This window comes from Piliocolobus tephrosceles, chromosome 2 (genome assembly GCF_002776525.5).
Source record: "Piliocolobus tephrosceles isolate RC106 chromosome 2, ASM277652v3, whole genome shotgun sequence".
In the NCBI taxonomy this organism is placed as follows: domain Eukaryota; kingdom Metazoa; phylum Chordata; class Mammalia; order Primates; family Cercopithecidae; genus Piliocolobus; species Piliocolobus tephrosceles.
Genome location: NC_045435.1, coordinates 89,126,941 through 89,138,497, shown reverse-complemented (window position 1 = coordinate 89,138,497; position 11,557 = coordinate 89,126,941). Strand labels below are relative to the sequence as shown.

Here is an 11,557-nt window from a genome sequence, read left to right as displayed (position 1 = left end):
CTCCCGAGTAGCTGGGACTACAGGCGCCCGCCACCTCGCCCGGCTAGTTTTTTGTATTTTTTTAGTAGAGACGGGGTTTCACCGTGTTAGCCAGGATGGTCTCGATCTCCTGACCTTGTGATCCGCGCGTCTTGGCCTCCCAAAGTGCTGGGATTACAGGCTTGAGCCACCGCGCCCGGCCAACGCAATCTTGACTCATTGCAACCTCCGCCTCCTGGGTTCAAGCGATTCTCCTGCCTCAGCCTCCCAAGTAGCTGGATTACAGGTGCGCATCACCATGCCCAGCTAGTTTTTGTATTTTTAGTAGAGGCTGGGTTTCACTATGTTGGCCAGGCTGGTCTGGAACTCTGACCTCAGGTGCTCCACCCACCTCGGCCTCCCAAAGTGCTGGGATTACAGGCATGAGCCACTGCACCTGGCCCCTTTGTTCTTTTTTCTAAGCATGGTTTTGTACTTGTGGGCTAGACTAATTTTGAAAATCCCATTAGAATTTGTACATTCAATACAGAGGCCCAGGAAGGCTAGATACCTGTTTTGATGGTGTTTCCGCTGACTACAGTGCTCTGGGGGTCTGGCTGAAGAGGGGCCACAGCTGCCCAGCAGCACCTTCTCCTCAGGCCCTGCTGCAGCACTACAGACACAGCACTGCTGGGCTTGGTCCTCTGTGTGACCTACCAGCCTTGACTCTGAAGGACTCTGAGCCAAGACTCCTAGCCACTCTTACTGGGTCAGGAGTGCTCAACATGAAGTTAACCAGGAAGCTGTGGTGGAGGCTTGGGAGTGGTTCCAGAAGAGAAGTTTGAGAAGGCATAGAGCCACACGGCAGCCCATTTAGAGGGGTAGAATCCAGCTTCCCTCCCAGAGAAGGACTCTCAGTTTCTCCCCAAGTACTCCAATTGTTCTGGTAAGAGGCAGCAGTTGGAGCAGCAACCCTGGTCCATGGGTATGGCCTCCCCAAGTCGTTTCTCTTTTTTCTTTTTTTGAGACAGAGTTTCTGTCACCCAGGATGGATGCAGTAGTGCGATCTTGGCTCACTGCAACCTCCGCCTCCTGAGTTCAAGCGGTTCTCCTGCCTCAGTCTCCTGAGTAGCTGGGACTACAGGCCCGCACCACCATGCCTGGCTAATTTTTCTGTTTCTATTAGAGATGGAGTTTCACCATGTTGGCCAGGCTGTTCTCGAACTCCTGACCTCAAGAGACTGGCCTGCCTTGGCCTCCCAAAGTGTTGGGATTACAGGCGTTAGCCACTATGCATGGCCCCAAGTTGTTATTTTAAAAGGAACAGGCTGGGCACGGTAGCTCACTCCTGTAATCCCAACACTTTGGGAGGCAAACGGCGGTGGATCACAAGGTCAGGAGTTCAAGACCAGCCTGGCTACCAAGATGAAACCCCATCTCTACTAAAAATATTTTAAAAATTAGCCAGGCATGGCAGTGGATTGCCTGTAATCCCAGGTGCTTGGAAGGCTGAGGCAGAGAACTGCTTGAACCCAGGAGGTAGAGGTTGCAGTGAGCCAAGATCGTGCCACTGCACTCCAGCCTAGGTGACAGAGCAAGACTCTGTCTAAAAAAAAAAGGAACAGGCCGGGCGCAGTGGCTCAAGCCTGTAATCCCAGCACTTTGGGAGGCTGAGATGGGTGGATCACGAGGTCAGGAGATCGAGACCATCCTGGCTAATACGGTGAAACCTCGTCTCTACTAAAAAAAAATACAAAAAACTAGCCGGGCGAGGTGGCAGGCGCCTGTAGTCCCAGCTACTCGGGAGGCTGAGGCAGGAGAATGGTGTAAACCCAGGAGGCGGAGCTTGCAGTGAGCTGAGATCTGGCCACTGCACTCCAGCCTGGGCGACAGGGCGAGACTCCGTCTCAAAAAACAAAACAAAAAAAAGAACAGTGTTGACCTGAAGAGACGCCTGCTGCAGTACTGCAGAGAAATTTTGCTGTTATTTGATGGCATGCCCCTGCATTCCACTCTTGACAGCTGTCTCCTCTTTAAGAGTGCTCCACTTTGGTCACAAATGGGATCCCCATGGAATATGTGTGTTGGTCCATGAGGCTAAGTGCCATCTGGAGCAGGTCTATTACCTGAAGTCTCACAATTTCCAGTGTTTCCCTTCCACCTGAAGTTGTGTCCCAACCAGACAGTCCCTCAGGCCTGACTCTCCCCTATGTAGTCAAGAATCATAGGTACACGGGCAAGCAGCCCATTGCCCAGTAGGCCCCTGCATACCTGCCCATGCACATCCCTGCAGAAGCCAGTGGCCAGGCCCTCAGCCCGCAGGATCAGGTGGCTCTGGTGACTGACGCCATTCAGCAAGATGTCATTCTCCTCATCCTCCACATCTCCACTGTCGTGCACAAGGATCACCATGTTTCCCTGCATCAGATACAAGATGGAAGCCTGCTCCTTACCAGAAGGGACACCCAGAGTCAGGGAGTGCCAGCCTCTCATTGCCTCCACTCCCCTGCACATGCTCTCACAGATCACCCTCCCTGCTGCTGCTACAGCCAGCCCCTACCTGTGCTCCCAGACCCTGATTCCAGTCATCTACTGGACAATCTCACCCATAATGAGCCAACCCATATTTTCAGCTCACTTCATCTAAACCAACAGTCCTCAAAATTAGCTCACTCTCCTGAATTCCTGAATGTTATTAAAAGTGTCACCATCCTGCCAGGCACCCATTCATTCAGTCTACAGTTCCTGAATACTTACAGTGTACCAGATCCCACAGTAGGAATAACAAGTGAGAGATATGGGCCCAGGAGCAGATAGATGCTGACAATACAGGATGATAAGACCAAGGGAGAGGGAAGCATGAGGTGTATGGGGAGCACAACGAAGAGGCATCCGCTCTAACCTGGAGGAGCAGGTCAGGAGGTAAGCACATGTGAGCTGAATCTCAGAGGGCAAGTAGGAGTTAGTCGAGCCGAAATGACTTTTTGGTCAACCCTGCCAAATAGTGACAGCTTGAATAATAAGTCCTTCAAAGGAATACTGTCCAGTTGTTAAAAAGAATAAAGCTGGCCGGGCACAGTGGTGCACGCCTGTAATCCCAACACTTTGGGAGGCCAAGGCAGGAAGATCATTGAGCCAGGGAGTTCAATACCAGCCTGGGCAACATAGTGAGACCCTGTCTCTATTTGTAAAGAATAGTAATAAAAGACCGGGCATGGTGGCTCACACCTGTAATCCCAGCTCTTTGAGAGGCCGAGGTGGGCGGATCACCTGAAGTCAGGAGTTCAAGACCAGCCTGGCCAACATGGTGAAACCCCGTCTCTACTAAAAATATTTTAAAAATTAGCCGGCCAGGCATGGTGGCTCACGCCTATAATCTCAGCACTTTGGAGGCTGAGGCGGGCAGATCACAAGGTCAGGAGTTCAAAACCGGCTTGGCCAACATGGTGAAACCCTGTCTCTACTAAAAAAAAACCACAAAATTTAGCCGGGCATGGTGGCGTGTGCCTGTAATCCCAGCTACTCGGGAGAATGAGGCAGGAAAATTGCTTGAACTCGGGAGGCAGAGGTTGCAGTGAGCTGAGATCATACCACTGCACTCCAGCCTGGGCAAAAGAGCAAGACTCCATCTCAAAAAAAAAAAAAAAAAAAAAATTAGCCGGGTGTGATGGTGGGCACCTGTAATCCCAGCTACTTGGGAGGCTGAGGCAGGAGAATCGCTTGAACCTGGGAGGTGGAGGTTACATGAGCCAAGGTCACTGAGGTTGCACCACTGCACTCTAGCCTGGGCAACAAGAGTGAAACTCCATCTCAAAAAAAAGAAAAGGCTAGTTTAAAAAAGAAAGAGAATAAATGGCTCCTGTAGGGGTGCAAAGCAGCGTGGCCAGGCCAGGGTCTGAGCTGGGGTTCTGTCCCTGCTGGGCTGCAGGACACGGACTGCTGGACTGCTGCCACGGAACTCAGTGCAGAATAACTCCGGGAGAAACTGCAGTGGGACCTGGAGGCAGAGCATGTGAAGGTGGAGGACGTGACCCTCAACCGTTGTGCCTGCAGCTTCTGAGTCCTGGTGGTGTTGGCCAAGTTCGAGGGGAAGCTGCTGCTTCAGACATACTGGCAGGTAAACGTGTGCCTAGCTGGAGGCTCTCGCATACCCATGCTTTTGAGCAGAAAACCCTCATCCCAGAGCAGCGGGCCTGTGAGCAGCAGAAACGAGGGATGGACACCTACACAGCCATTAAATTATAAATCAAGGCTAGAAACAAAGGAAAAGAATGAAGCAGATCCATGTGTTATTTTTGGGCAATGGACAACAAAATACACTGTGTATTACTAAATGAAAAAAAAGAAGTAGCAAACAGTGTGGATGGCAGGTTACCAGTAATGTGAAGAAAAATGCAGGGAGACAAATATGTGCATATACTTTGAGAGCCAAGGCAGGAGAATCACCTGAGCCCAGGAGTTCAAGATCAGCCTGGGCAACATAGTGAAACCAAGTCTTTATAAAAAGTAAAAATATAGAAAAAAACCAAATATGTGCATAATTGTACAGACTGGCTAGAAGGATGCACGTTGAGCTGGTCGTGGTGGCTCACACCTGTAATCCCAGCACTTTGAGAGGCGGAGGCAGGCGGATCATGAGGTCAGAAGATAGAGACCACGGCGAAACCCCGTCTCTACTAAAAATACAAAAAAAAATTAGCTGGGCGCGGTGGCGGGGACCTGTAGTCCCAGCTACTCAGAAGCCTGAGGCAGGAGAATGCATGAACCCGGGAGGCGGAGCTTGCAGTGAGCCGAGATCTCACCACTGCACTCCAGCCGGGAGACAGAGCAACACTCCATCTGAAAAAAAAAAAAAAGAAGGATGCACATCGGAGGGAGGGAGAGAGGCAAGAGCACTTTTCTTCCTTCTTTTTCTTTTTAAAACAATGCCCGTTTTACTTTTTCAACTAAAAGAAGTATTCTTACAAAAAGAGGGTGGTAGCAGGTCACAGACCCAGCTGGACTGCAGAAGGTGGCTTTGGCTACTTACTCTCAACCCCTAATCCTGACTGTGCCTTCCACACCCCTAACAGTTCCACCTTCTCCCATTCTTTCTGCATTACCCTGGTTCCTGGCTCTGTAGCTGTAGCCAGGATGGCCTCAGAAGTTCCCTGAACAGAGCTTCCAGGCAGGACTTTGCACACAGGTGTTCAACACACACTGCTGGATACCCACACACCTGGCTAACTCAGTTAGCTTATCTCTCCCATTGCTCTGTACGCTCAGTCTGACCGCACCATACCACTGTCCACACGTTCCTGCCAGCTACACCTTTACACACTGACAAGTGCTACTGTGGGCCAGACACCGTGCTGACATGTTACAAGCTTCATCTCACTTCACTCTTGTAGTCAGGTACCTGTGAGGTAGGCACCACAGCCATTCCTATTTTACTGACTGGCCTATTGTTATTGTTAAAAACTCTTTAATGGCTATTAAGTACAGTAGTATTTACACCTAACTGATCACAACCAGTTACAGATTTCTTTGTTCCTTCTCTGCTTCCACTGCTTCACTTGACTAACCAAAAGAAAACAAAAACAAAAACTCTAAAACCTCTATTATGGCAGAAATCCCTGTTTGTCTCTCATAACTTGGTAATCAAGGTAACATTGTATATCCTATACTTGTATTGCCCTTTACAATTTTTAAAGTGGCTCATACTCATTATCTTAGCTGATCTATAAAATACACAGGGATGATAATAACTTGCCCCAGGACACAGGCTATATCTGGCAGACCTGGGACTGCAGCAGTACCACACATGACCAGCCCCACTGAACGCAATGTTGATCGTCGCTTTATTTTGGGGGGCTTTACTTTTCAGCAACGGCAGGTAAGGGAAAGCAGGGTGGCTGGAGCAAAAGCTTCCTGGCGTTACCAGAGTAAAGCCAAAACCCCAAGCAAATAAAAAGATCACAGCAAGCGAGGTCTGGACCAGTCTGAGTTCTTGGAGGTCACAGGTGGGCGCACAGAAGGTAGTTCCATGAGTACCTTTAGTTCCCAGCACACGGTGGCTCTGCAGTAGTGAATGAAGTCTAGCACAGCCACCGCCCCCATGCCCAGGCTCAGGAGTACACTGAGGTCGTCCACCAGCAGCACCGGGTACGTCCACCGAGCCTCTCCACTGTCTACTGGCTTCAGGGCCTCCCGTACAAACTCAAACAATGGTTTCAAGTTTCCAGCATTAGCCTCCCTGGAGAGACAGGACAAAAGTTACCAGACTTCACTCTCTCTACAGGTGTTTATCAAGAACTGAGTAGCACCACAGGAGAGGGCTAAGGGGGACAAAGAACTTTATCACAATTCTTGGTAACAAAGAGTTCATGATCTGGTTAGAAAGAAAAGGCATGCACGTGTACAGGAATAATTCAAATATTTCCTGAGGCCTGCTAGGTATAAAGCACTGTGTTAGAAACTGGGGGACACAAAAATAAACAGCTCCTAGGGCCCTTAAGAGACACCATACATAGCCGGGCGCGGTGGTTCACACCTGTAATCCCAGCACTTTGTGAGGCTGAGGCAGGCGGATCATTCAAGGTGAGGAGTTCAAGATCAGCCTGGCCAATAATGGGGAAACCCTGTCCCTACTAAAAATACAAAAATTAGTCAGGTGTGGTGGCGCACACCTGTAATCTCAGCCACTCGGGAGGCTGAGGCAGGAGAACTGCTTGAACCTGGGAGGCGAAGTTGCAGTGAGCCAAGACTGAGATCATCTCACTGCACTCCAACCTCGGCAACAGAACGAGACTGTGTCTCAAAAAGAAAAGAAAAAAGAGAGACACCATACGGCCTCTCAACCCAAGAGCTTAAGGCATCTGGAAGATCAACTGGATTGGGCAGGCAGAAGCCTTCCCAGGAGGTCATACACAGCTGGAAAAAGTTAAACAGGCCAGGCACAGTAGCTCGCACCTATAATCCCAGCACTTTGGGGGGCCAATGGGGGAGAAACATTTGAGCCCAGGAGTTCAAGGACAGCCTAGGCAACAGAGTGGGACCATATCTCTAAAAAAAAAAAATTTTTTTTTAATTAACCAGGCATAGTGGTACACCCCTGTAGTCCCAGCTACTTGGAGGCTGAGATGAGAGGAGTGCTTGAGCCCAGGAGGTCGAGTTTGCAGTGAGTCGTGTGTGTACCACTGCACTCCAGCCTGGACAACAGAGCAAGACCCTGTCTCCAAAAAAATAATGAAATAGGGCCGGGCGCGGTGGCTCAAGCCTGTAATCCCAGCACTTTGGGAGGCCGAGACGGGTGGATCATGAGGTCAGGAGATCGAGACCATCCTGGCCTACACAGTGAAACCCCGTCTCTATTAAAAAATACAAAAAACTAGCCAGGCGTGGTGGTGGGTGCCTGTAGTCCCAGCTACTCGGGAGGCTGAGGCAGGAGAATGGCATAAACCCGGGAGGCGGAGCTTGCAGTGAGCCGAGATTGCGCCACTGCACTTCAGCCCGGGCGACAGAGCGAGACTCCATCTCAAAAAAAAATAAAATAAAATAATAATGAAATAAGAAGTTAAACAGCAACTCAGATGCCCTGATGGTCAGTGGCAGTGGCCTAAGGGCTTTTGTATATGTAACAAATTTGACCTGTTTCTGACACAAGCCAGATTGACTATCTCCGTCTTCTCTAGCGACTACCCCCGGCCATCATTTCTCAGCAATGAGTGGAGGAAGAGAGCACGGGGCCCAGGGCAACTGGCCTACTGCCTTATGCTCCAGGGATGAGCCCCTGGCATTGCGTTATTTTCACTAACAATGAGGACATCTCCCCATATCTTGGGATGACGTGTAACCAGCCCCTGCCTTCAAATGAGGAAACCTAAGTCAAAGATGTTAAGGGGTGTATATTGAGGTCACACACAGGGTCAGGAAACATGGCCTCACAGCCACCACATAAGGGTGTGTGTGTCTGAGAGATAAGGTGGTCGGGGGAAGTTAATGTGTGGACCGCTTTGTAGTGGAGGAAGAACAGCAGCCAAGCAGGGAGTCTTCACAGAGCTATGTTTGTGGCCAATGTTCAGAAAGGAGGAAAAGCAGGAAAACCAATCTCAGGCCTGCGACGCTAAATACCAAACCAGGGGAAAAACTTTTTCTTCAATGTCTGAAGAGTAAATATTTTAGACTTGCAGGTCATATGGTCTCTGTCCCGACTACTCAACTCTATTTGTTGCTGTAATACAAAGACAGCCAGGGACAACATGCAAACAAATGAATGTGGCTGTATTCCAGTAAAATTTTATTTACAAAAAATAAATTAAAAAAAAGAATATTAAAAAAGACAATTTAAAAAATATGAAACAAAAAAACAAAACAAATTTATTTACAAAAACAGGCAGCTGACCCATAGCCCATAGTTTGTCGTTGCAGAGTTTCCGCTGTTGCAGAGCTCAGGTGTACACTAGGGCTCTAAGCCAGGGCTGGAAAACACAGCAAAGCATATTGTTCTGCCATCCTTCCAGCAAATGATCCTCTCTGTAGGTTTTGGGACAAATGTCCACCCTCAGCCCCATGATAAGAGCCAGCATTTGATAATGCTGCAACACCAGATGAAGTATCTGACTCCTGAAGCCAGTTCCATCCTCCTGCACAATAAGAAGGAATCACACAGCAACCAGGAACCCTGTGTGGGCCCACCTGCCACGTGTGTGCTTCCGGGCTGGGCTGCAGGCTGACTGACCTGAGAAACTGCAGGGGATGTGGCTCCTCTTGAGTCTGGAAGAAGACGTCCACTGAGGACTTGAGTCCCTCGAGGAACACAAGCTGCCCACGCTCCCGCGCCACAGTCAGGTTGACACCCTGAACATGACAAAGAGTGAGTTACTGTGCCTTGCAGGGGAACCCATCAGACTAGATGCCAGCTTGCAAGAGGGCACAAGACACCTTTCAAATGTGGCAGAAGTGTATCTGATCACCCAATGTACAGGCCTGTCTTCATTCCCCTGGGTGCTCCCAACCCACAATCTCCCATCTGTTTTCAGATGTGTATTTCTATTTAATTGTCACATTAAAAGGAAAACTAGCCAGGCATGGTGGTACATGCCTGGAGTCCCAGCTACTTGGGAGGCTGAGGCAGGTGGATCGTTTGAGCCCAGGAGTTTGAGACCAGCCTGGGCAACATGGCGAGATCTCGTCTCTACAAAAAAAAATTTTAAAAATTACCCAAGTGTGGTAGTTGGCACCTGCAGTCTCAGCAACTCAGGAGGCTGAGGTAGGAGGATCACATGCGCCCAGCAGGTCAAGGCTGTAGTGTGCCTTGCGCAGTGAGCACTCCACCATGCGCAACAGAGCGAAACTCTGTCTCAAAAAGACACAAAAAACAAAAACCTAGGCTGGGCATGGTGGCTCATGCCAATAATCCCAGCATTTTGGGAGAACAAGGGGCAGATCACCTGAGGTCAGGAGTTCGACACTAGTCTGGCCTACATGGTGAAACCCCATCTCTACTAAAAATACAAAAATTAGCCAGGTGTGGTGGCAGTCGCCTGCAATCCCAGTTACTCAGGAGACTAAGACAAGAGGATTGCTTGAACTGGGAGGTGGAGGTTGCAGTGAGCCGAGATCGCACCATTGCACTCCAGCCTGGGTGACGAGAGTGAAACTCCATCTCACAAAAAAAAAAAAAAAAAACACAAAAAATGGGATGCAGAAATTTAGTATGCCTATCCCTGCTCGGACCAGGACTTTTTTTTCTTTTCTTTTCTTTTTTTACTTGTCACTGACTTGAAGCTCAAGAACTTTCTTTTTTTTTTTTTTTTTTGAGACGGAGTCTCGCTCTGTCGCCCAGGCTGGAATGTAGTGGCCGGATCTCAGCTCACTGCAAGCTCCGCCTCCAGGGTTTACGCCATTCTCCTGCCTCAGCCTCCCGAGTAGCTGGGACTACAGGCGCCCGCCACCTCGCCTGGCTAGTTTTTTGTATTTTTTAGTAGAGATGGGGTTTCACAGTGTTAGCCAGGATGGTCTGGATCTCCTGACCTCGTGATCCGCCCGTCTCGGCCTCCCAAAGTGCTGGGATTACAGGCTTGAGCCACCACGCCCGGCCTTTTTTTTCTTTTTTGAGACAGAGTCTCACTCTACTGCCTAGGCTGGAGTGCAGTAATGCAATCTCGGCCCACTGCAACCTCTGCCTCCCAGGTTCAAGTGATTCTTGTGCCTCAACCTCCTGAGTAGCTGGGATTACAGGTGTGTGCCACCATACCTGGCTAATTTTTATTTATTTATTTATTTATTCATTTATTTTTTGAGATGGAGTTTCACTCTTGTTACCCAGGCTGGAGTGCAATGGTACGATCTTGGCTCACTGCAACCTCTGCCTCTTGGGTTCAAGCGATTCTCCTGCCTCAGTCTCCTGAATAGCTGGGATTACAAGTATGTGCAACCACACCCAGCTGACTTTTGTATTTTTAGTAGAGACGGGGTTTCTCCATGTTGGTCAGGCTGGTCTCGAACTGCCAAACTCAGGTGATCCACCCGCCTTGGCCTCCCAAAGTGCTGGGATTATAGGCATGAGCCACCTCACCCAGCCTAATTTTTTTATTTTTAGTAGAAACAGGGTTTCGCCATACTGACCAGGCTGGTCTTAAACCCCTGGCCTCAAGTGATCCACCTGCCTCAGCCTCCAAAAGTGCTGGGATTACAAGTGTGAGCCACTGCGCCAGGCCTCAAGGACTTCTTAAATATGGTTCATGAACTACCATCCAATTAAGAAACCCTTTAAGATGCCTGATTAAAATGTAGATTCCTGGCCGGGCATGGTAGTTCACACCTGTAATCCCAACACTTTGGGAGGCTGAGGCAGGTGGATCACCTGAGGTCAGGAGTTTGAGACCAGCCTGGACAACATGGCAAAATCCTGTCTCTATGAAAATTCAAGATTAGCCAGGTATGGTAGCACATGACTGTAATCCCAGCTACTTGGGAAACTGAGGCAAGAGAATCACTTGAACCTGGGAAGCAGAGGTTATGGCGAGCCGAGATCATGCTATTGCACTCCAGCCTGGGCAACAAGAGTGAAACTCTGTCTCAAAAAAACCAAAAGCAGACCCCTGGGTCTAATTCCAGAACAAAGGCAGAGCTCAGGATGTACAGCTCAACAAACACTGAGGGATAGTGATGCATTCTAAATGTGCAACCCACTGCTCTACCTGTGCAGAAATACGTCACATGGAGCTCGGTGCGGTGGCTCACACCTGCAATCCCAGCACTTTGGGAGGCTGAGTGAGGCAGGAGGATCCCTTGAGCTTAGGAGTTTAAGATCAGTCTGGGCCGGGCGCAGTGGCTCAAGCCTGTAATCCCAGCACTTTAGGAGGCCAAGACGGGCGGATCTGGAGGTCAGGAGATCGAGACCATCCTGGCTAACACGGTGAAACCCCATCTCTGCTAAAAATACAAAAAACTAGCCGGGTGAGGTGGCGGGCGCCTATAGTCCCAGCTACTCAGGAGGCTGAAGCAGGAGAATGGCGTGAACCCGGGAGGCGGAGCTTGCAGTGAGCTGAGATCCGGCCACTACACTCCAGCCTGGGTGACAGAGCGAGACTCCGTCTCAAAAAAAAAAGACCAG

At 49.6% G+C, this 11,557-nt stretch overlaps 1 protein-coding gene and 1 pseudogene across 2 annotated transcripts in view; one reads left to right on the top strand and one right to left on the bottom strand.

Moving 5' to 3' along the window:
• Positions 1-11,557, bottom strand: part of ELP6 (elongator acetyltransferase complex subunit 6) — a 19,056-nt gene that overhangs the window by 1,641 nt on the left and 5,858 nt on the right. For both annotated transcript variants that reach the window (XM_023231668.1, XM_023231669.2), the window contains 3 exons: positions 8,678-8,796; positions 5,992-6,193; positions 2,230-2,376 (listed from right to left, as the gene is read on the bottom strand). In XM_023231668.1, the coding sequence (XP_023087436.1) occupies positions 2,230-2,376; positions 5,992-6,193; positions 8,678-8,796 (468 nt within the window). The remainder of the gene's footprint in view (positions 1-2,229; positions 2,377-5,991; positions 6,194-8,677; positions 8,797-11,557) is intronic.
• LOC113224934 lies at positions 2,393-4,203 on the top strand (annotated as a pseudogene).